Raw genomic sequence first — 24,133 nt, forward strand, 5'->3', positions numbered from 1 at the left:
ACCTTCACCAGGTGAACATCCTGTCTGCTGAGTTGGTTTTGAGACAGATACTCCCTGTTCACTATCCATGGGTGTCTGAGGACTTGGACGGCTGTGAGGCGCTGATGAGGGTCTACATGAAGCATCTTTGACACAATGTCCTGGGTTTAGAGGAAGAAAACAGTAAAATGGAAAAAGTAAGTAATAGCAGTGCAGGTTTTACCAAGATCTTCCTGGTGGCAGTGTCATCATCAGCATGTCCAATGGAGAGAGTGATGCTCTTTAGACATGCTTTATAGTTTTTAAGGGCAAAGTCTGATCTTCAAAAATTTCAAGTGTAATGTTCTCAAAAGATAGTGTGGCGGGTATTCACCTTATTGAGTGTTAATTACTGGTGATTTCGTAGGGTTGATAAACTCTACCTAGAGAGGATGCCATCTGGAGGCATGTCCTCACTGACTCCAAAGCATGCTTACAAGACAAGCTTAGAATAGAAACTTAACATTCAGGCAGCTAAATTTCAATGAGATCGGTTCTACCATGTCTGAGCATTTTCATTTCAAAATTGGACATCTGATAAAAAATTAATTGTGAGGCTCGTAAGTGTTGGTAGCAAGATGAATATGTTACAGTTTTGTGGTGGAATATATCAATGCTCTACCATTGCATACTACCAGTTGCTAAAAGTGCACCCTCTCACAGGAATCTCTAAATCCTGTCAAAGTTTCTGAGTAATGCCAGGCAACTGGAAGCTTGCCAGCTTTCCTGCCCATCTGCCTGCCTCATAGACCAGTGCACAGCTTCATGCCCAAAAGTCTCAGCACCAGGTAAATTTTATCTCCTGGGGTTTCCATGCTTTGTGATAGGTGCGCAGCCTAAACCGTGAACTGTACGGGAGTTAAAAACGCTAGTTTGTAAACTGCCTGCTCCTGGTTAACTGTGAGGAGCAAAAAGGTGATTCACATATAGACCATGAATTTGTGGCATTGACTACCCTACACTTCTTTTAAAAGTTTAATTGCACCAAAAGAGGGTTCTGTGCTATTTAAATCTCAAAAGCATTCACAATTGATGGTGGTATATTATGCTTTAGTTTAATGAAATAAACTACCTAAATTCCTGACACATTATTTCATGCGGAGTGGTAGAAACATAAAGAAGCAAGCTTTTATTTCATGAGGCACTGAGAAATAACCCCTCTGACTACCTCTCTCTTAAGTTTGTTACAACTGTAGACTGCAAGCCCATTTCAGAGAACAAGAAACAAGTCTGAGAAAGTGTTCACTGACCTTTGCAGTATCTGATACTGAATCCCAGTTTCCTCCTGTAAGTGCATATTTGCCACTGCCAATCCTGGCCAGAATCTCCTCTGGGGTGTCGTCTGGTCCATTTGCAAAAGGAGTGAACCTATTTTAAAAAAAGAGAAAAAAAATACAGTGTAATTTGCAAGTACATGAGTTCTAGGATCTAGTGCTAACTGCCACCAAATACAATAGGAATTTGGTTCCAGAATGGACCACAGACATCACTGCTTCATTTTCACTCAAACTATACAGTCCGGTGGTTCCTCATATTAAGTTGTTCTGCAGAGGAAAAGACTGATTCCTTAACTGTTTTTTAAAAATTTTGTTCTGTTTTCATTTTTTAGGAATGAAATATTCCTTTGAAAAAACAGACAGGTTTTTACCCCTTTAATTGTTTTAACTCTGCTTTATTGCCAATAAAAGTACCTCGATAATGACAAGAAAGGATAAAAATTATAAAACAAAAAATGGGATCTGAAACAGAAAAAAGGAAAAGGAAAAAGAATCCTTTATCATCTATTTTGCAGTGCTTCGTTACCCATAATGTGTACGTCTGTTGGGCAAAAGAAATGATCTGCAATAGGTTACTTCATGATCCAGCCAGTAAGAAGCACCCGGCTTTACAAAATGTGTGTCACGTGCGGAGGGAGGGCACACTTTTTGTCTTCATAAAGTGACAAGTGCTAAGATTTTTGCAGCTGACTAATATCTACCAGGCCCAATTTTACTCTGCAATCTTGAACAGCTTTCTAGGTTTAGAAGAAGGGGCTATTGGGTTTTTTATACTTTTTCTTCCATCTGTCTTTTATCTTCTGAAAGCTTGCCAGTTTGTTTTTGTGTCGTTAAACAGTTGGTTTGGCCACAGCTTCCTGTCCCACCTGGTTTCTAACTGCACATTCAATTCCTCACACTGTATTTTCTAATTTTCAAACCCATGTCAGATTTCACTGAAGTTCAGCCCAAATAGACACATGATATTACTGCAATCTATAACTACCAGGAGGGATGCACTAAGAGTTAAGGACTGGCTGAAGCTCCACAGTCTGTCACTACCTGCATTAACAGGATCTAGTCCTGCATTACCTGCTCTAGTCCTGGCAGTCTGAGCCCTCTCTGCTCACAGTGATGATGGGAGGAGAAGAAAATCCTGGTTGCAAATAGTCAGTTCCTACTAACTCCCCCCTGGTGAGGAAGAACAAGACCATCTCTAAATGCGGTAGTGGCACCTAAGAAGTCAGCACTTCTCAACTGTTTGCATTACTCTTATTTTCTCTTGTAAGTGCAGAAAAAAGTGAGATACAAGTTAATAGCACCTGTCGGCAAAATTAATATCCACTAAGTTGTGCAATTGGTATTTCAGATTCAAATATATTGGGATTTTTTTTTCACATTTAAAAAAGAAACGTTTTGAATACAATCAGCTAAACAAATGTGACTGTGGGAAATGTGTTGATTTTATTTTACTGATTCTGATTGTGTATGGCTGCAAATCTATGGCATTAGCCAAATAGAAACAGGTTTTTGGAGGTGCCAGCAGACTGAGAGACTACCCAGAAAGTCACAATTCGTTTCAGCTAATGGTGAACACATTTGTACTCCGGAGTTTCTATTCCATCTACTTTGTTCCTGGCACCTTTTCTATAACCCGTGAGGCAAGAGGCACAAATAACAGAAAGGTTGGGTCCAACTCTTTGTTTTTTGTATAAATCTAGGAATGAATCCAAGCTTCTTGCCACGGCTGAATGATCATAAAGCAGATTAAAGAGCTGTGAGAGGTCATTGAAAAGTTTCAAGCTGCACTTAGGTACGATAAATGTACACATACCATACTCTGAGAAAGGAAATTTAGGGGCCTGATAACTCCGGATTGGGTTTGCTCACTGTGTTTCCCATTCACCTCAGCACATCTTATTCCTCTCCTTCACTGCTTATTTCAATCTGTCTCTTTCTCTGGGTCTTCTTGTGTCAATATTTAACTTTAGCCAACACATCGATAGCGGGGTTCTTTCCAAGTACTCCCCAAAAGTTCCTGCTGCGTGTTGCTGTTCTTGCTGGTCTGTTCATTTACTTTCTGTCGTTTCTGCAGCATATTTTTCAAATAGCTTCTGAAAACTATGTTTAGGGTGGGTTTTTTAGCCTTTAAAGGTGCTCAGATACCTTGATAACAACAACAGTAGAAGAAGAATGAAGCTGAAGAGGATACGTGTATTGATAGAAATGAATGAACATCCTCTTACAGATAAGGTGAACATGATCTGCCTCTTCATACTCCTACACTCCTCTCCTAGTGTAGAACTTTCACGCTGTGTAAGAGGTGAGTAGCCTTTTAAGAGTCCACGCTTATGGGCACAGGCTGTTAAAAACCTAAACAAGTTGTAAAGTGCCAAAGACATTTATGCATTCTGGGAAAACTTATTCTAATTCTAGGACTTGGCATCTATTTTCTTGCCTCATACAACCGAGCACATTTCTCAAAGGAGGCCAGTTTGCTGTCTCTCTCTTGACTCCTTTCTGGCTTATTCAGTGCTGAAGTACTGAGCCCACTGGAGACTGCTGCTCTAGGAAAAACTCTTCACTCACCCTGCCAACATGGTATACAGTAGGATCCCCAAGCTCCAGATGTCACAGGCTGCATCGTAACCTTGGCGTTTAAGGACCTATGTGAAGGAAAGAGTGAGACGAAAATAGTTTAATTTGCATTCCTGAATTTTTAGCTTCTGGTCTTCAAAAAGCATCGATTAGTGGTTGTATCTGCTGACATTTCCAGGGCTTGCCCTCGTATCTGGCTGCCTCAGGTGCAAAATGTTCAGTAGTGGTGTGGAGCAAGGTGAAGCCCCGTCTGGAGTGAGCTGGTTAGTGTTCAAGCCCAGCACAGGTGCCACCTCCACAGTGACAGAGATGAGTGCAGTTTGCTGGAGGCTCTGGGAGCCTCTCTGACCATCTAACACGCAGCAATTCTCTCTGCTTATTTCAGTGTTTTAAAATATTTCTTTAAAAAAGCTAATTAATACTTTGAAACATGAAGGTTACCAAGAACACTGTGGATGCAACAAGTGTAGGGCTGAGTGACAGTGGATTTGATACAACAAATGGATGCACACTAACGCATATCTAATGTCAGACTAGCAAAGAAGCATGACAACTGCAAAGAAATCTAAAAAGCTGATTCTTATCTTTTGTATTAAGAAAAATGACCACATTTAGACTGGACTTAACAGATAATAGGCTAAAACTTGGTCCCTTTTCCCTATGGGGAAAAGAAGACCCATGGTATTCAGCAGAGATCTGACCAATGGGTTCAGTGTTGGTACAGGATGGTGAGTTACAGCAGTAAGGATAACATCTGGATTTCATTTATGCTAGTGCATACTAGAAGAAATGCCTATTTGAATCAATGCAGGTCCAAGTGAAAGTGAAATCACCAACTGAGGCAGCATTGCTGAGATTAGGGGAAGAACTTTGTTTCTGTTTGGGTCAGAAAAGCTCAGGGACCACCTCCAGATCTTCAACTTGCTCGTAAAAGCAAACTACCCTTCTGTTTATTCAGTTCTGATATACAAAGAAAGTTTTGTTGCCTTCTGATGGATCAGTAGATACATTAATTTTTTGCAAAGCACATGAAAAAGGAATGTACAAATTCAGCAAGTCTTTCTCTGACCTGCAGCCTTATTACCCTAGAGTGATTTCAGCTATCTGAAGTTTATCACAGAAAAGACCAAGCACTGCTAGGAAAAAAACAGTTTCAGAAAATGTTGCCTTGACAGATTTTACAAATGATGAGTGGTAAAACAACCATCTGCCAGGTATGCTGCTGAGTGAACATTTGCTACCTTGCCTTGGGTTTGCGTGGCAAGGTGTTTTTAAGATTTGGTTTTATATCTCATTATTGTACTCTGATTTGATTGGTAATAAATTAAACTAATTTTTCCCCAAGTCGAGTCTGCTTTGCCCATGAAGGTAGTTGCTGAGTGATCTCTCCCTGTCCTTAACTTGACCCATGAGCCTTTCATTATATTTTCTCCCCCCTGTCCAGCTGAGGAAGGGAGCGATAGAGCAGCTTTGGTGGGCACCTGGCCTCCAGCCAGGGCCATCTCACCACACACCTGGAAAAAAAATGGAGAAAAAGCCGCATTTCCTCCTGTTGACAAAGCTGCTAAAATCCTGCTTCTGCCTCTCTCTCCTGCATATCACATATCTCTCTGGCTGTTTTGATTGTTTCTATTTCTTTAGTTGCTGCATTAATTCTCGTTATATTATGTTAGTTCTATGGGAAAAATTTCTTTGCTATTTGACTGACTCAGTTGCTTCCTGCTTCACCTGTGAGACTGAATACCCAACATTTACCTTTGGTGTGGCCATTCTCTTTGCTTCTTGAACAGTGACATTTTCATTGCTGTCGCTTTCTTCCTCCAATAACCAAGGACAATCAATTCCAAGGCAAATGACAGAAAAATGGGGCAGGGTATTAAGCAAGTGGTTGCACAACCCCAAAATGATGGGCAGGTGTCGCTGCATGCTACCATTCAGTTTGCAAGAAGGCTGCTAGGTAACAGGAGTGTTCACTCTGTGCCAGTGTCTAGGGAAAGCTTTGCTGGGAATTACTTTTTATCAACAGCAACTTCACCCCATGGATAACAGTACAATCTAGTAAGAGTTACCAGTGTTGCTGCTACTTGAAAATGTCTCCAGCAGATTTGTGCAACTGTGGTTAAAGCGAGAACACTGAGCTGGCAGGAGCGAGCATGGGCAACCTTGGCCAAAAAGATTAGTGCTCGATCTAGGGGGCAGATATTATCAGACAGGAACAGGCATCTATCTTAGAAATAAATCAGTCAGGGAAAGAGCTTTGCAAAGGATGCAGTGGTGTCCTGCTCTAATGGATGCTGAAGAATTTACCACCTGTGAAGGGGTTTAGGTCACCTTGTGAATTTGGCGGGATCTGAAATACAGGCATGAGCTGGTTCTTAGATCCACACAGAGCAGTGTGTTGTGGTGATAAACTTCCTCTGGGTTCATCCAGTTCTGATAATAGCTCAGATGTTTATCCAACCCCCTTTTATTTCTATAGGCTTTGAATTAGCGCATTAACAATGTTACAAATACGGGCTTTCCTCAGTTGTGACACAGGCAGGGATGCATATGGGTATGAAAACTAATAAACAATCTCATCATTCCAAATGCCAGACCAGTAGTTCTTCACGGATTTTGGAGGAAAACTGCACAACAAAGTGTTTTTACTTTATCCAGAAGGACCCAACTGCATCATGAGGGAAAGAGCGGCTGCGTTGTCCCTCCTGACCCGGCCTGGCTCGTCACTCCCGCGCGCAGCGTGACCCGCACTAGGTGGCAGCGCGCGTCTGTCTCGCTCATCGTTGCTCGTGTTCTCATCTAAACCCCAAATTGAACGTTTCCAAAATAAAGGGAGATCCAAGTGGGCAAACATGTCCTCCTTCCAATGCCACCGTCCTCCTGTGCCATCAGCTCAGCTGACTTTCTGCCTTCTCGTTTAGTTTCACGGGCGTACGGCTGATGTCGCGGCGGGGCTCAGACAGGGAACGTGAAAGTCTAGGCTGGAGGGCAGCATTATATCACAGGTAAAATGTAAAAGCACTTAAGGCTTTATGTAAGCTCCCTGCCAGTCCTGGTAATGTTTCAATTAATCTCCAACGTTTCCTGCGTTAGCAGGACCTGTCTTACTCATCACAAACGTCTGGGAGCGTGATTTCTGCTTTCAGTTCAAATCAGAGGAGTCTGATCAGAAACTGCATTGGGCTGGCAACGTTTGTGATTACAGACACTATACGAAATAACGAAATAGCCCATCATGCAAAATAGCTACACCTATTTTAAGCACATTGTATCTTGGAGAAAATCCGAGTGCTTTAAATCTTGCAAACGTGATTTTTTTTTGTTGTTTGTTTTGTTTAGAAATTGAACTGCTGTGGTGCCACAGAACTTTTTTTTTTTTAACGTATTTTGATAAATTTTAAGCAACTCATTCCAGTTTCTAAAATGAAAATCCAACCAAACAGCAATAAAATAACAAACCAATCTGTCTTGGCAATGGAGGATTTTTTGCTGAAAAAGTCTGCTTTGAATTTATACTGCCCCAGCAATGGTCTCAATTTAACAAATTCTCCTTTGGATGCTGGAAGGCCGTGATTCCTGTAACTTTTGGTATCACAAAAGGACCTTGTACAGGAAGATCACCCCATTTTTCTCTTCCCAGTTACATACCATGCAGATGACCATTAGATGGAGGAGAGTTATGAGGAAGAAAAGATTGCTGAATGATGCCAACTTAGAGACAGTGGTACCTGACAGTAGGAGACAGATGAAGTATTGAAAGGCAATGGATTTGTATTTTTCTTACAAGGACCGTAACAACCAGAGGAAGACACACGTTTGAAGCTATGTACTGCAAATGCTAAAATTGCTGATAAGCATCACTCCAAGAAATGGACAATTACACAGGAAATTAACCTCTTGCTCCTTCATCAGAAGGAAGCAGCTACGAACATCTCAAGGGTCAAATACAGCAAACAGCCCAAGCCATTCAAACAGCTGTGGGACCCAAACCCACTCCCGTGGGGCTGCATGAAAGGAACAGCACTTGCCAGCGATGCAGAGCCACCTCTCCCTGTGCTTGGGGCGAACTGTTTGGTCTGCTTCCATTTCCCCGTCTGTAAAAATGGGAAAGCAGCCCTTTCCTACATCCCCCATAACAGAGGGAATTGGTACTAGGAAAGCCCAAGGGGAGACATGTTTCTTCAGCTCAATGAAGTCAACAATAAGGCTCCCACTGACTTCAGCGTGGTAAGGATTTCATGCATTGATTTTTCTTTTGAGTCTTATTCCTGACATCAAGATTTCCCTCTTAAACCTTATCCCATTCCGACACAGGGGAAGCAGTCTGAGCAGAAGCATCTAGAGAAAAAAACGGTATTTATCCTTGTAATGAGCCAAAGCATTGTGTACGTCAGCCCAACACAGATACCAGCTTCTGTCAGGAGATAAACAACTGCCCTGACAAGATCAGGAATAGGACAGTTATGGTAATAGAGGCTGTGTGCGTGCCAGTGCCGGGAGCCCAGTTTCTGCCTTGCTCCTCTTGTAAAGGCAGCAAGGAAAAGGGAGAGAGAAAGGAAGGACTGCTTCCTAGGACAGGCTCTTTACTCACAGCTTTGAAATGCGATCCTACCTCAGGGGCCACAAAGTTGGCCGTGTAGCAGGGAGTCATGAGCAGCCCGTTCTCCGCTCTCAGTTGCTTGGCAAACCCAAAGTCACAGATCCTGATGGAGTCTGGGTTTCCTGACTCATCCATGTAGAGGATATTACTTGGCTTGAGATCTCGGTGCACCACCTTAAGAAGAAAGCAATGAGTAACAAGTGAGGAGAGGAGGTCAGGGAGCATCCAGGCTTGGCTGCCATTTCTGGTCTGCTGGTTGAGGTAGGTCAAGAGCTCATGCAGAAAATATTTAAATTTTGGAGAAAAGTTGCTTAAAAGCCTTGAGCAAACAAAGGGGAAAAAAAAAAAAGATTCAAGTCTGTTAAAATCAGAAAAGAACATGTTTGACAGCATCTGCTGGTGCATTAAGATGGAGGCTGCTGCTCTGGGGGGGTGGGGGGCACCTTTCCTGAGGGCAGTCAGAGGGGGTTGCTGTATAAACACCACCGTGTCAGAGTCTCCTGGAACCTGATGGCCCTAAATAATCAGCTGAAAGGCAAAGAAGAAATCCCGTCATAGGAGAAAAGTGTGTAAGAGTTTCTTGCTACTGTCCATGCGAGTGGCTCACACCTAAAGGGAGGATTTTTTTTTTTTCCTCATTCCAAAATGTATTCACAAAAATCATTTCTGTAGGCACACAACTTCAAGTGGCTGTGTGTTTTACCAGACATGCTGCATTTCAGTGGCAGGAAAACAGCCTTTATTTGTTACAGCAAGATGAAAAACTATCATGAAAACAGAAAAGCCCAAGTACTAAATGCACTTGTTTTAACCATGAAACAGAAAAAGCAGCACGTCTTTGACTAGTCATCCAAACTGCTTGTCCCTGAAAGGCGGAAAAGGGGAGATATTCAAACTGCCGTGTGTAGAGAGCTTAGATTTTCAAAAGCCAGCTCTTTAACAGCATGTCAGAAGCCGTTCCCATCAGCTGCTCAAACTGCCACTTCATTTGGAAAGCTGAGCATTTGATTTTCTACCTATTTGCTGATTCAGCTACCCTATTTGAAATTCTGTTAAAAGATCAGGTACTGCTATAATGACTGTGATAAAAAGTAAACAAGTAATATGTCAACAAGGTACATGAACTTGAAAATCAGTGTAGCTTTCAGTGTAGAATAAAAATACCATTTCACCATACTACAGTTCAGTTGGGAAATGGCTAAAAAAATCCATGACCCTATTTCACAAACCAAATGTAATTATAAATATAGAGAAAGATTCTTTTTTTTTTAATAAAACCCCCCAAAACCCAATGTATTTACATTTCAGAGAAGCAAAATCACAGCCATTTGCTTTTTCTAAAAATTGGGCTTTAAGAAGGTTGATGAGGATAGCCGAAAAAGCAAAGCTTACACCCTGAGAGTGCAGGTAGTCCACAGTCCTGGTGATGGTGCACAGCACAGCGCTGGCCTCCCGCTCTGAGAAACACTTCTGCCGAAGAATGCGGTCCAGGAGCTCACCTCCCCGCATCAGCTCCATCACCAGGTACACATATTTCCCATCATCATAGACCTGGAAGAGTAATAGAATAAATATATGTTTTGGACCCATTAACTTGGTAAAGGTTGGTCCTTTAATCACAGTGTTGGCTTCCTTGTGCGAGATGTTGCAAGAAAATGTCAACTAATGTGTGTGGAATGTGCTTATTACACTTAACAACAGAAAAAGCAACTGTATAAAATGACTTAATCATCACTTCTTTCTTGTGTCTGTAGCAAGTTGCTGATTTGTCCACACAGGAACATAGCTTTCCTGATCTGCTATCATGTCAGCAGAGTAGACCAAGCTGCTACAAGCAGCACCTCTTCACACAGCCTGAAGTGTCTGCTGGCTCTCACCCAAGCCTCCTTCTCAGTAGTGTTCTCTCTTTCCACTTCTACAGCATAACATTTGCCATTTCAAATATCAATATTTCCCTTTGACTCATGATCAGCTACATGAACTGTATTATACTGTTGGCCAAGATCTGCTTCCAATGATATTATATAGTTTATATTTGCAATTCTGGTGAATACATTGTTGACATCAGCCTCAAGATGTATTTACCTTCAATATCAATTGCAAGGGGTCAAAGAAATTTTTTGTCTAAATTGGAAGACAGCTGTTTTCATGTCATAATCCTTTTATCTGGACTGCAATAATAGGTGGTGTTATAGTCATCAACGCTAAATGTTTTTGGAAAGGAATAAAAAACCTTTTTTGCACAGATTTTAAGATACTCTTTAACACTTGGGATTAGGTGAGACTTTCCTGAGGGCATGTGATTAGAAATTTTTTATATACTTCTCTAAGGTCTGAACCATAATGTACTGGCCACTGACACCAGCAGGATTTTGTTCTGTAAACTCAATCTGACATGGTGTGGACAATCCTAGGTGAGACTGCACACAGCGTAAGTAAAACATAGAATCACAGAGTCATAGAATGGTTTGGGTTGGAAGGGACCTCGAAGATCATCTAGTTCCAACCCCCCTGCCATGGGCAGGGACACCCTCCAACTAGACCACGTTGCCCAAAGCCCCATCCAACCTGGCCTTGAACACTTCCAGGGATGGGGCCTCCACAACCTCTCTGGGCAACCTGTTCCAGTGCCTCACCACCCTCACAGGGAAGAATTTCTTCCTTATGTCTAACCTAAATCTACCCTCTTTCTGTTTAAAGCCATCACCCCTTGTCCTATCACTCCATGCCCTTGTAAACAGTCCCTCTCCAGCTTTCCTGTAGGCCCCTTCAGGTACTGGAAGCCTGCTGTAAGGTCTCCTCAGAGCCTTCTCTTCTCCAGGCTGAACAATCCCAACTCTCTCAGCCTGTCCTCACAGGAGAGGTGCTCCAGCCCTCTGATCAGCTTTGTGGCCCTCCTCTGGACTCACTCCAACAGCTCCATGTCTTTCTTGTACTGGGGCCCCCAGAGCTGGATGCAGTACTCCAGGTGGGGTCTCACAAGAGCGGAGTAGAGGGGCAGGATCACCTCCCTCGACCTGCTGGTCACGCTTCTTTTGATGCAGCCCAGGACACGGTTGGATTTCTGGGCTGCAAGCGCACACTGCCGGCTCATGCTGAGCTTCTCATCAATCAATACCGCCAAGTCCTTCTCGTCGGGGCTGCTCTCAATCCATTCCTCGCTCAGCATGTAGTTGTACTTGGGATTGCCCCGACCCACGTGCAGGACCTTGCACTTGGCCTTGCTGAACTTCATGCGGTTTGCACGGGCCGTGCTCTGACTCAAGGTCATTACTGCATTAAGCACAGTGAAGGTTATTCTTCATGCGAAAAGCTCAAGAAAGATACCTTCATGTCTTCTCAGGCTGCTTGAATAGAAGGTGAATACTCCCTGGCATTAGAACACTATGGGGGGAAACCCTAGTGACTGTGAGCTCTCCTCTTCCCAACAAAGCCGATACCACAGGCTGCATGAGATCGGCTGCAGCTCATGAAAGAGCATCCCCTGCCCGGCAGCACCGCGTGTGCTCAGCAACTTGCTCCAAAACGCCCAACTAGCAAGATCTCACTTTTGAAAAGTGCTGCAAACCCAAACACAGTTTATTGTTCTCCAGCACTGTGCCCCTTTGGTTTTATTTACAGTTGGTTAGACAGTAATTGGAGAACGTAGAATCTGACCAGGCTTTCCAACTGCTATCCAGGAATTTCAGTCACCTTTTTTTTCCTTGATTTCAATGGGTCTGGTTTTAGCTCTGACCTTCAACTGAAGAATTTTCCAGACATGGACTAGTAGGTGAGCCTGACCATAAGGTGAAAATCATTTAATGCTGAAGTGCTCAGAGACTACTCACATCTTTAAGAGTAATGATGTTTGGATGCTGTCCATATCGCAAGAGGATCTCAATTTCTTCCGAGGGGTCTCTCTTGCTCTTATCAATTATCTGGAATAAATGAAGGACAGTGTAGTAAGATACCAGCTAGCAGCACTAAGCACAAACCAAGCAATTTCTATAGTTTAAACAAATTAATATTTAAAATTCTTCTATTAATCATTATTCTAGGAAAGAATGGCTCAAACTCTGTGCAAATGAGAGCCATGCTGACTATACGCCAAAGCCAGATGGAACAATAATTAGTTTGGATTCTGAAGGCGTAGGCCCTCTTTTTGATGCCTATAGTTCTGTTTGCCTGTAAATAATAACAGTTACAAGAAATGTCATTTACAAATCAAACAACCTGGAGAGTTTCAAAATAATAATAGTGCTAAAATGACCTCTGTGACATAAAAAATGGATACGTTCATCATACTGGCATATGCTTGCATATCTGCTGAAAAATTAATAGAAATTACTTATCAGGTGGGTTTGTCAGAAATGAAAATGTATAGACATTTACTGTCAGGGGAGATCGCTTGGCTCTTTGGGCCATGCTGTTGTAATGAACAAGAGAGTGGCCAGAGACTGCGTTTGGCTGTGTAACCAAACTCTGCCCATTCCTAAGCGAGAAAGAAATCTGCTCTATATGTCACTTTTCTGTATTCAGCATCTTTTGCCTTATCAGAGAGTATAGTGAGACATGAAAACTTCTTAGTTTTATAGCAGCAGGTCCCAGAAAAACATGACACCTGCTGCTTAGAGAGCATCACTGCATGGAAAGCCTGCTGTTAGGATGGCACCGACTTCTCATCAGTGCTCCTATTACCTATATTTGGAATGTCAATCAAAGAGCTTCGTTCATTTGCCCAGTCAGGAGCACTGATTAATGTTTCTCACTTTGCAGATTTAAATGATAAATATGAAACAAAAAATAGCTATAAAATAATCCATGTCTGTATTTTGGAATCTCAAGTGCAGCTGCACAGGGAATGGTAAAAGACTCATTCTACTAGAAACTCATTAGGAGTACAGTATTTTGGCCCAATTTCTTATTGCTAGAAAACAGCAGCAGTACTTTTGAATAACAAGTTTACCAAAGAGGAATGGGCGGCATTTTCAGAAAATCGTAATTCCATTATTGGCTTGGATTTCAAGGCTTCCAAACTTAAATGTGGTTATTTCTCTCTAAGAACTAGGCACAGAGCACAGATTTAAAACAAAGGGAAACAACTTTTTAAAAATCTCTTTTGTTAATGAGGATAAATGCCTGGCTGCTTTTGCATGCATTTTTAATGGTTTAATTATGGTGATACACATTTAAGTACATGCCTAGAATTTTATGCATCAGTTATAATAGTGCATACTTGAATATATATCAGAGGTTTTGTAGTCATCATGACTGGCATGCAATTGCAGTGATAATGATGGTCAGTAGTTGCCCATAGTTGAGGTATGCATTTGAAGCCATATCAATGATTTGATTCTGAATTAGTAACAGTGTGAAAAGTGAAAGTGCTACAGGGAGCTGATGCAGCTAGATGGCTGTTGTCCAGATTTGAATAAATGAAGGAAATCCCCCAAAAACAGGTGAGTGGAAAAAATTCTACTAGCAATTTCTCCTTAGAATAACGTTGTTCTCCCAGTTTAGTTGAGACAGTCTCAAAAAGCCAATGAAACCCTGATTGAATGACTCCTCGTAAATACAACCACAATGACTGAATGTGTCCCACTCAACCAATAACTCTAACATATAAATAGATCCTCAGGGGCACTTTCCTGGCTAAACTAATACAGCTTTTGTCAAGTTAATGGAGTTGCACATGTGCACCTGTTAGGATCTGCCTGCCTTGTACAAACCCGCAGAATTTACTGCAGCAAGTCTTACTACCACTGTGTGAAGCATTACTATCACTATGGTACTGTAGCAAGCAATAGATTCCAGATTCCTTTTCTGTTGTATTTTCCTGTGACAGGAAATATCCAGAGCTGAGGAAAATTTTAAGCAACTCTTAATAATGCAGGACTATAAATGTATATATATGGCCTAAAAAAATCCAAACCAAAAATAGTCTCAGCTATTGACACAAAACTCAACATAACCTGAAGCAATCTGCTACTGACTTAGTAGTGACAGCAGCAGATGATATGTAATGCTTCTAATTGACAATATGCTATATAAACATAAATTGCAAGACAGTCCTGCTAAATATGCATGCTTTTTGCTTTAATGCGTGCACAAGCTGCGATACAGTGAGTAAACGGACAAGCTACCCCAAACCACACAACAAATAATTGTCAGAGCTGCAAAGGGACCTGCCCAATTCCTCTCAGTCCCTGGCCAGTCCGGTTGGACAGACCAGAACAATTTTTTTCCTCCACAACGAGAGACTGTCACCCTGATGGTGCCTCTCTTCAGCATGCTTGTGACTTTCACTTGGCCCACGACTGACAAAGCAGCAAAGGAGGTGGCTGCTGCAACTTTAGCAGAAATCTCTCTTCAGTTCAGACTGGGTGCAGGACGCACAGTTTCTTTATTCACATGCTGCAATGGCCACAACAGCTCCTTAAATACGCCCCAGAGTTCCACTGCAATACCTGATTCTCCTGGTCTTCCTCTTCAGAAAGTGTTTTGGTGTGATGTTAAACCCACACCAGAATTTCCAAAGAGGGACGCTGCCATGTCAGGGTGGTTTGGCCAGTGGTTGCTGCCTCCTTTTGCACCCAGAGGTGTCTGCATCACAACATGAGGTGCTGTGTCCCCAGAACATCTGCAAATCTTGCCCCAGCTTATTGCCAAAATGAGCTGCGGTAAAATGCAGGCCCAGTGCTCCTTATTGAACACAGGGGCTAAGGAAGATGCGTCGTGGGCTTCCAGTGATATTCATAGGTCGTTCTGAGATTCTCAAAAAGCATCAGATTAAATTAATTATGTAAGTGAAAAGGCAGTGTTTTCACTAGACAGGTGTTAAATAAGCGCATTTTGTGCAGCTGAACTTTCTGATTTTCAGTGTGAGTGTTGCTGCATGGAGGAAGAGCATGCTTGAGCACCTTGTGCAGATGCAGCAGGAAAGCGGCAGGATGGAGGCAGCCCTGGAACGGTCCCCTCTGCATGCTTTGCCCATGCATGCCATCTGGCCACCGGGCTGCTTGGCCTCCTGGCAAAAGCACGTGGCTTCTACTGTATTTGTGCAGTAACCTTCTTCTCCAGACAGCAATACCCAGGCCTGCCAGGCAGAGTCCAAAATCACCGTGAACACCTCATCCACAATCCTACATGCTTATCTGCACACACATCCTCCTCCTTCCTGGAGTGGGTCAATGCCAAGTTATATGAAGCAGCCTTGACTGTAATTTGAAAAGTGTTCACGAAGTCAGACTTGGTGATTGCCAGAGAAGGTGAGGGAGACATGACAAAGTCAAACCGTGGTTGTACTCTGCCTCCTGGAAACAAACGAAGGCGCTCTTTTTGATGGTCCTTTCCAGGGGGGACCTGGCGAGCATCTGCTGGCTCCTTGGGGCTGTGCTCCCACTGTGCTGAGCTCTGGTGCCCCCTTGGGCTTTCCCAGGGTGGGGACACGGATGTTCTTTCCATTGGGCTTGGATCAGTGGTGAGCCACTACGAGAACAGCCATCCATACCAGGCACTTGGCTTTCCATTTCTGTGTTACCGTTTCTTTCTCTTGCTCCTGCTTTGCCGTTTAATTATCGCTTTTTTTAAAAGATTGGTTTTATTGTCAGTCCACCTCTGCATATGGAGAGGTTTTAGCTTTGTCCACTGAATTCAGCCAGTGCAGATTGTGTAGACCAGACCACAGTGTATGTGGCACTTCATACCCAACCAATGTAGCAGTTAGGTATGGTCCTCAAACTAATTTTAATGTAACTTCTTTCAGATTTATTCTTTCAGGCTGCCCAGAGAGACCCCCACAAGGATAGCCCATTGTTGGCTACCCTGCTCTAATGGCTCAAAGGCTCTAGATTGTTTCCTACCTATATACTGGAAGCTGCAATGCTAGAAAGAAAAAACACCCATTTAATGTTACAGATATGGGTGCAGGACCTGCCATATTCTCATCAGACTTCCTACGTGACACCACATGTGGCCATAGCATGTGAGAGTGTTCGCTCTTGTTCAGAATTAACATTATTATTAATCGGCTGCTTTTTCTGCTATCTAGTAGCTTTCAAGCTCTACTGTTGGATGCTGGGAAGCTAAATATATCTATCTGAAGTTTAAATAGTCAATGATACTCTTAAACCCCATTTAAAAGCTGAGCAAAGCTATGTAACTTCTAAATATTTCTTGTGGTAACAAAGAGCAGTTGCCACCTTGGTCACTCTGTTTCCTCTGAGACATTGTGTTTTGCATGAAGACAGACTCTTCTCTATTCCTCTCTGTGGCAGCCCATGAACCTCCGGCAGCTCTTCCTGTGCAAGGAATTATGTCTTTTCTTTAGGAAATTCGTTCTGATATGAACTCAACTAAAATTTATACATGAACACCCTCTGTTACAGAATTAAGGGAAGATTTTCTCTGCTACTAGCCTGAGATTTTGAGTAATATGTAATGATGTAATGATACTACTTTCCTATTTTTCTCTGTAGATGTGTGGTGAAGAGCACCAACTCAGAAAGCCATCATGATGTATAAATAACTTAACTGAAAATGTAGCAAGAGCTCTATTGCACTTTGGCAGAGAAGAGCTACGAAGCACAGGGGCTTTCTATTATCCTTCAGAAAAATAAGAAACTGAGCCATACAACAAATAGACTTTTCTCTGTGTATTGGACACCCAGGGGTTGCTTAGAAACACATCTGTATTAAACAGTGGATGAAACAATTCCAGAGTAAAATGGGCTCAGCACATGCCGTAGTGTCCTTTGTTCTAACAGGGGACTTGTTCTTTGGCTATCACATCCTTTGTGTATTTCACTCAGTAGCAGCTGAAAGAAAAGGTGCATTTTCTTCAGTGGAATATAGGGTAGGAACCTCATGATATTTTAAAATGAGTCAAGCTCCATCAAAGGACAATACTGAACTCTTTATCAAGGAAGAAAGGATCGGGAGAGAACATTTTCAAAATCCTAATTAACACGTCTGGCCAGTTTTTACAAGTCCTTCTAAAAGTCTTTTGCATGGAAAAAAATCAGCTGATTCTCCCTTACTAATGGGTTTTCAATGTCTTCAGCCTTGCCAGAGTGGACTGATGAGTATAAGAGAGAATATCAATACAGTTCTGCATGGGTGAAGCCTTGCTGAAATTGGTATAGCACAGCACACTATATAGACAGTATTATTTATATTTGCTTGTTGCACTTTTGTGAAGGTATTTGTGTGCCTCCAACTGTGTAGATAAGTTTTTTCTTCTGGATCTAGTTATGCCATTAGCAGATGTTACAGTCCCCAGAGGTTTGATACCACCCACCAGCTGGGACTTACAGCCTTTACAGTCCTGCCAAAGAAACGGTATGTGTGAGCACTCCCTAATCTGCTTTGGGCAGAATTAGCCCCATTAATGCAAACCGTCTTTTCAAACAGCTGAAATTAACCTGGGTGACCTTGCGTGAGGAGGACGGCTGTGTTTCTCACATGGATTTCTCCATCACTACAGTTGTGAGATTGGAAAAGGGCAAGAGGTAGGAGGTGACAATTTAACTGCCTTTGCTGTCTGGAAAATGAACAGCCTGAAAGAAAGGGTGAGAGAAAAGCAACTGAGTGAGAAAGAAGACAGAAAAGAAACATGAGACGTGCTGATGGGAAGAGCAGTGGTATGGGCCTGAGGAGAAAGGATGGGGCTCTAGGAACTAGGAAACTGCTCTCTGCTGCTTGGTCTTCCTGTGCTGGGGAGAAAGGACTTTGCACATCGTTAATGAACAAAGGAGACTGCATTAAAACATTTGCTTGAGTCCAACTCGATTTTTCCCCTTAAGTAAAGCAGGACACGAGAGCTCTGTCTAATCATGTCAATCAGAATGGGCAACGGTAGCCATCTCCCTTCTTGGGAAAGCTAAACATACCTGATACTGGCACTGTGGTGTATGCCACTACCATGGACGGCATCAAGAATTCTCCATTATATTTTAGTGGATTTATTCCACAACATCAACCACAAATATTGGGAAGCATTAAAAGTACACCCTGCAGCATAGGCATGGATAAAAAATAGGTTGTGGGGCTTTGACTGAGGAGCTTTGGTGGGTCGTGCTGCAGGGGCATAAGGCATAGCTCTCCTCGGCTGCCCTGTTTGCCCCCAGTCCCAAATGGGACCAGCGTCTGCCTCTTCTTCAGCTGCCCCAAGTGACCTTTCCTTGCAGCTGAAACTGAGGTACAAGGGTGTGAAGCTGAGCCACTGGTACAGTCCTAATCTGCTGCTCTGGCTACAGCAACTGGAAGTCCAGCAGAAGGTCAGGAGAGACACCTGGGCACTGCCACAGCTGAGGCTGACAGTGTGTTTAGCCAGTGGGACTGCCGAAAGCTCCTGTTGACCAGCACCAGGGAACTTGTGATGGCTTTGTGGGAAAAACACGGAGGAGAAAGACAGCTTTATGCACTTTCTAAAGCTGCTTTATTTTCTATTACGTACTTGGAAGTTTTTTCTAAAGCCTGTTTGGAGTGTAAGCGTGGGTTAATCACATTTAAGAAGAGATCCATATAACACGGTGTGATGCGATACTCCCTGTAGAAATCCTTTCCTTTTCTGGGAGGGGAGGGATGAGCAAAGGGAGAATTAATTTTGTGTCTCTCTGCACGTTATGTCTACACCATATCTGTGATATGTTTGAAAATTCAGGGCACCACCGGTGGAGCTGACTATAGGTGGGATTTGCATCCCTTCTGAAGAAAGGAGGTGGAACAGCATGCAGAGATTTTAACCTGACAGTTTCATCTACAATATTAATTCCAACGAAAGTGTCAGAGAGAGACAGTTCTGCAGTTTTGTGCTGCTGGAAAATGTACAGGTTTCCATTTCAGTAATATTTCCTTCTAAAAATAAGCCCTATTCATGCCAAGCATCTGTTTAATTTGGTTCCTTTTTTGATGTCAAATTACTCAAGCTGGATGAAAATCACCGCAGAAAGGCTAACATTATTTAAAAGGACATGGTATAATTTTACATTTAAGATGTCCCTAAGGAGAACTATTCCAAGCCTAATAGTTTCTGAGGGACTATTTGCTGTGCTATTAGTTTCGATTAGATCCAGAGATTCATTCCCCCCCCATCCATGCTTAAATCTTTCAGAAAAATAGTAAAATGAATATTAAAAGAAACAGGCCCAATTAGCAATACTTTTCTGAAATAAGCACTGGCCATCAGATCAAGCTGTGTGGGTGAGACATTCCACTTTCTGCACGCAGAGCATGCCCACTCACTGCCGCTGTTTGCCGACTTAGCATTCCTAAGCTGTCAACTGGAACTGTAGTACTTATTAATTAGCATTTATACAGTAGAACACATTTTCTAAGCAACGCAGAAACATGAACAAATTCGCTCCAATAGCACCTGTGAAACAGAAAAGCTCATTTTAAAGAGATGTCTGCAGTTTTGGAGGCAGAATAGCTTGGTGGGAAAGGCTCTGCACTGTGTTTTAGGCTGCCCTGCTCAGCCCTAGCACACATCCTTGGATCAGACTGATGAGTTTTCAGTCCGTAAAATGACTGCAGTGCTACTCCCACCTTCTTTTACAAAAAGCTTCGGGGATGGAAACCAGTATATCACATTCAGGTCTTATAAAAGGGGGAAATTATTACATCAATATGAAAGGCAAATACAAGAAACACAATTTAAATGGCCCCAAAAGAGAAACAGAGACACAAAGGACCAAATTCTGTCCAAAATACTTCGGTATTTGGCAAGCAAGCTAGAGAAGAGAAACATGATACTACTAAGCTGTAGGAAAACTTCTGCCCGATCCTAAGTCTCAGAAAAGATCTAGTTAGCAGTGAGAAATACCGTCATCTCACATTTTTCGGAAGCTCAGCCATGCCAGGGAGAGAGGCACTGTGAGCTCGTGACCACATGGGAAGGAGCCTGCAGGAATCCTTAGGCCAGAGGGGACGCACAACCACTGCACGTCTAAGAGTTGCTCTGAAGCTGAGTTTAAGAGGTGGTCTGCACACCCTTCTGTATTTCTATCTGCCTGCTCTGCTTATCTGTTACGTCTTAAGCAACACCTTGATCCCGTTTAGCCAAAAAGTCACCATCCAGCAATGGCTCTCGCTGCTACAAACAAGCTTGCTGCTTGCCCAAGGCACTCCTGGCTCTCTGCCCTGCCGCCTTCTCCCGCGTCCTTCGAGCAGAGCCCAGCACCCTGTACTGGCCCATCCTTTCTGAAGCTGTAGCTGCAGGGTCCTGCCTGCTCGAGCAGCACCTCCGCGGAGAACTCGCTTATTTCTATGGGGAGATTGTCTGGCAGAAATCTGGATGCACTCGTATCAAAGCAATAGAAAAGTGAGACTCATTGAAGTTTTGCAGGTATTTGACTAAACCCAAATCTTAAAAAATGAGGACAGCGTATAAAATATGCCACCCTGCCTCCTGCCGTGGTGAGTGAAATTGTACACAGCGGCTCTGGTCCAGCATGAAAGTCAGGCCCTTTGATAAAGTTGTTCGGGATGGGAAAACTAAGAAAGTCTTCAAAAATACTCTCACAGATCAGACCTAAGATCCTCACAGAAAACTTTCTCCACTTTCTGTCTTTGCTACTTCATCCATTTTACTGCAAATAATTTTCTCTTTCCATCATATCTAGAGGACACCTGTCCATGCTGTTTGTAATCACTCCTACCATATCCACCATGGATCCCAGTTGTCATCTAGGGCTCTTCATGCTGGTTTCTTTGCAGAGTGCTCTGGAAAACAGCCCTCCCTCTGCAAATCCAAAGCAGCACAGAGATTTTGCCTAAATCTGCTCTGAAGCTTGTATCTCCTACATGGTGCCTTATAGCCTACTGAATCCGGTGCCACACCACCAGCTTAAGTATCCTTCAGACAGCGCAAAACATCTTTTACTGAAGTGTCCTGGGATTTCCTGAATCCCAGCTTTATAAACCAAATTTCATGGGACAACATGGTAAGTTCTGTAGTTTATCAAGGTAAGAAGGGGTCTTACGCCTCTGACCCTGCATTTTGGAAGGCTACATTTCCACTAATATGACAGATACAACTTCTCTGCATGCGAGGGAAAGGACGTCTCGGTCATCTCCTTGAAAAGTCTGTTTTACCAACTGCTCTCACCATCAGACTTTTTTCCCTGAAACTCCTTTTTTAGCTTCAAGACATTCTGTCTTGTCTTGCTGTCTTTAGCAGCCAAATGGTTGTCATCCATCATTTATATCACCTTAGAGATATTTATAGATTTTGATTGCATCCCACTGGACTCTTGTCTGTCTTACATCATATATATTTGTAGCTCTCTCGATAGAGCTTGCCTTGTAATTCTTGCATATTTTCTGCTACAGATTTTGTTTAATTTGTTTATATTGTATTTTAAACCATGGATACTAAAATAGCACATGGTCCCACAAGGTTTAGTAGTCCTACCCAGGTACTACAGGCAAAACTCACTTACAGCAATGTCAAGAGGAGTCTGCATGATGAGGGATTGAATGAGAACTGAGACAGGACCTCAGCATCTGATCCATCCCCATTCAGCCCATCCTCTCCCTTGCGGAGTCCTGTTACCTCCAGCAGCAGGTAACTTCTGCTAAATTTCAAAGCTAAATTTAAAGGGGATGCCTTTACCATGGCTCTGACCTGGAGATCTCTGCACATGTCCTGGGCCCTGACCGCTGTATCATGTTCTGGTGCAGGCAGAGGGAAGAAAGGTCAGACGAGCAGTGGATGGGGACTGCTGATGCTGACAACCTGGCAGGCTCAGGGCCAAGAAATCCGAGGTTATCCAGCAAACTTTCCGTTGACTTACCTATTAAAATACTGACATATTTATCCATGCTCCACCAGACACTAAGTACCTCCCAGGCAGACAAAAATAGCCACAAACCCTCCCCTTAAAATTTCAGTTTGTTTCACTTTAGACGAAAGTCACTTTAGTGGCTTTCTATGGTTAAGGAGAAACAACTCAAGCAAATGTCCCTAGATCTACAGACACCTTAACTGTCAACGAGATTTGATGACCTTTGGACTGATTTTTTTTTCTTCTTTTTGTTTTTCCTTTTCTTGTTTCAATAAATAAAGCTACATGTGTTCAGGATTCCTAATTTCTTTAAAAGAATTGCAGAATAGTGCACTATGTTGCAGTCAATCTTAGAAGACTACCTTTTTAAAATTTTTTATTCATGCTTTCCGCATTCAGCACTCAACTCCTGACAGAACCATACTATAGGTTATGGAGAAAATGCTGTAGAGCTAACTAAATACCACTGTGTCACCTCCTGCTTTCAGATTAGTGTAATGTTGTATCTACTTACACCAACCACCTAAAACCAGCCAAACCAAGACCATAAACATCAATGGAAGAGGAAAATGAAGTTTAAAGAAATTATGAAACAACACTGGAATTCATACAACTTTTGGTGACTATGTCACTCACTGTTATTAGCAAATAAATAGAGGTATATAGCAAATCTGATTACACAGGCCTGCTAAAAACAGCTCTCGTGGCTTACTGACTTCTGTTTATTGATAGCATGTTGACATCACTTCTCTGCTGGTATTGCATTTTTATAGCTAATTAAAATGCACCTTCTTCCCAGTCTGCACATATCAAAACATGCCAAGAGAGATGTACTTTCAGTGCTTTGTAATTACCAGAATTATATATGAACTGCAGGATTTACTAGGACTCTAGCATAAACTAACCTGTATCTCACAGGCAGACATAGGCTGCAAAATTTGGCTTTGCTCACAGCTGTGGAACATTTGGAGCCAAATAGTTGGTTTGTACATTACAGAGATAGGAAAAAGTCATGAAATTCACATGTGTTTTGAGATCCAAATTCCACTGTAATATTGGCATCTGCAAAATTGTACTTGTCATTTGGGACTGTCTCTACTGTATGTTTTTCTTCTTCAAGAGAGAAATGTATATCCTGTCCTTGTACCCAGTTGTTCACCCTGGCTCTAACAGCATGGAAGAACTAAAAATCCGTAAGACTTAACCAGTCAGATATTCTTTTGACCTGTAGAAGAAAACAGTGTGCATCAAGCTGTTGAAGCTGGTCCCTATGCCACCTGCCTCTGCAATATTTGGGGCCGTTATCGTACTGGGGCTAGAATAGGCCATAGCAGCAGCAGCAGCAGCTTCTACTTGGCTATTATCACCAGCGATCTCTCCTGGGGGAAAGGAGTCAATCTAAATAGAGACATCTTTAAAAAAGGGGGATGCAATCAGGTCCTTTGAAAACTTACTTAATCTGGCATCAGTAAGAAGCACATCTGAAAATCCAGCTTGAAAGCTTCACTACAAGTAGGGATCCAAGCTTGGCACCAGTGCAATGCTTTTAAGTAAAGAAAAACTTTTGGAATATGCTAAATGCATCAAATCTCTGGCAGGTTTTGAAAAATCTTATTCACCAAGAACTCTGAACTGTAGCATTTCCTTTGTTTTCCAAAAGAGAGCTCTTAATCTGTTTAGGCTCCCATTTCTTCCATCCACAGAAATCCCTCCCATATGCTCTAGCATTGTTATTTTACTTGACTTATTTTCTCTACATACTGATGTGACTGAAATAGTTTGATCTGATTTTCCTTTGCTTCTGACCTCACTGTTACATTTGTACCCACGTGAAGCTTGTAACTGTGATTAACAATGCCACATCCCTTTGCTATTAAAAATCATTATGCTTT

At 42.5% G+C, this 24,133-nt stretch overlaps 1 protein-coding gene across 1 annotated transcript in view; it reads right to left on the reverse strand.

Moving 5' to 3' along the window:
* Positions 1–24,133, reverse strand: part of RPS6KA2 (ribosomal protein S6 kinase A2) — a 173,814-nt gene that overhangs the window by 1,876 nt on the left and 147,805 nt on the right. Inside the window, exons 15-20 of the mRNA XM_075748564.1 lie at positions 12,303–12,392; positions 9,865–10,023; positions 8,485–8,646; positions 3,864–3,940; positions 1,269–1,386; positions 3–140 (exon numbers count right to left, since the gene is read on the reverse strand). Of these exons, the coding sequence (XP_075604679.1) occupies positions 3–140; positions 1,269–1,386; positions 3,864–3,940; positions 8,485–8,646; positions 9,865–10,023; positions 12,303–12,392 (744 nt within the window). The remainder of the gene's footprint in view (positions 1–2; positions 141–1,268; positions 1,387–3,863; positions 3,941–8,484; positions 8,647–9,864; positions 10,024–12,302; positions 12,393–24,133) is intronic.

Source organism: Balearica regulorum, chromosome 3, assembly GCF_011004875.1.
Source record: "Balearica regulorum gibbericeps isolate bBalReg1 chromosome 3, bBalReg1.pri, whole genome shotgun sequence".
NCBI classification, from domain to species: Eukaryota; Metazoa; Chordata; class Aves; order Gruiformes; family Gruidae; genus Balearica; species Balearica regulorum.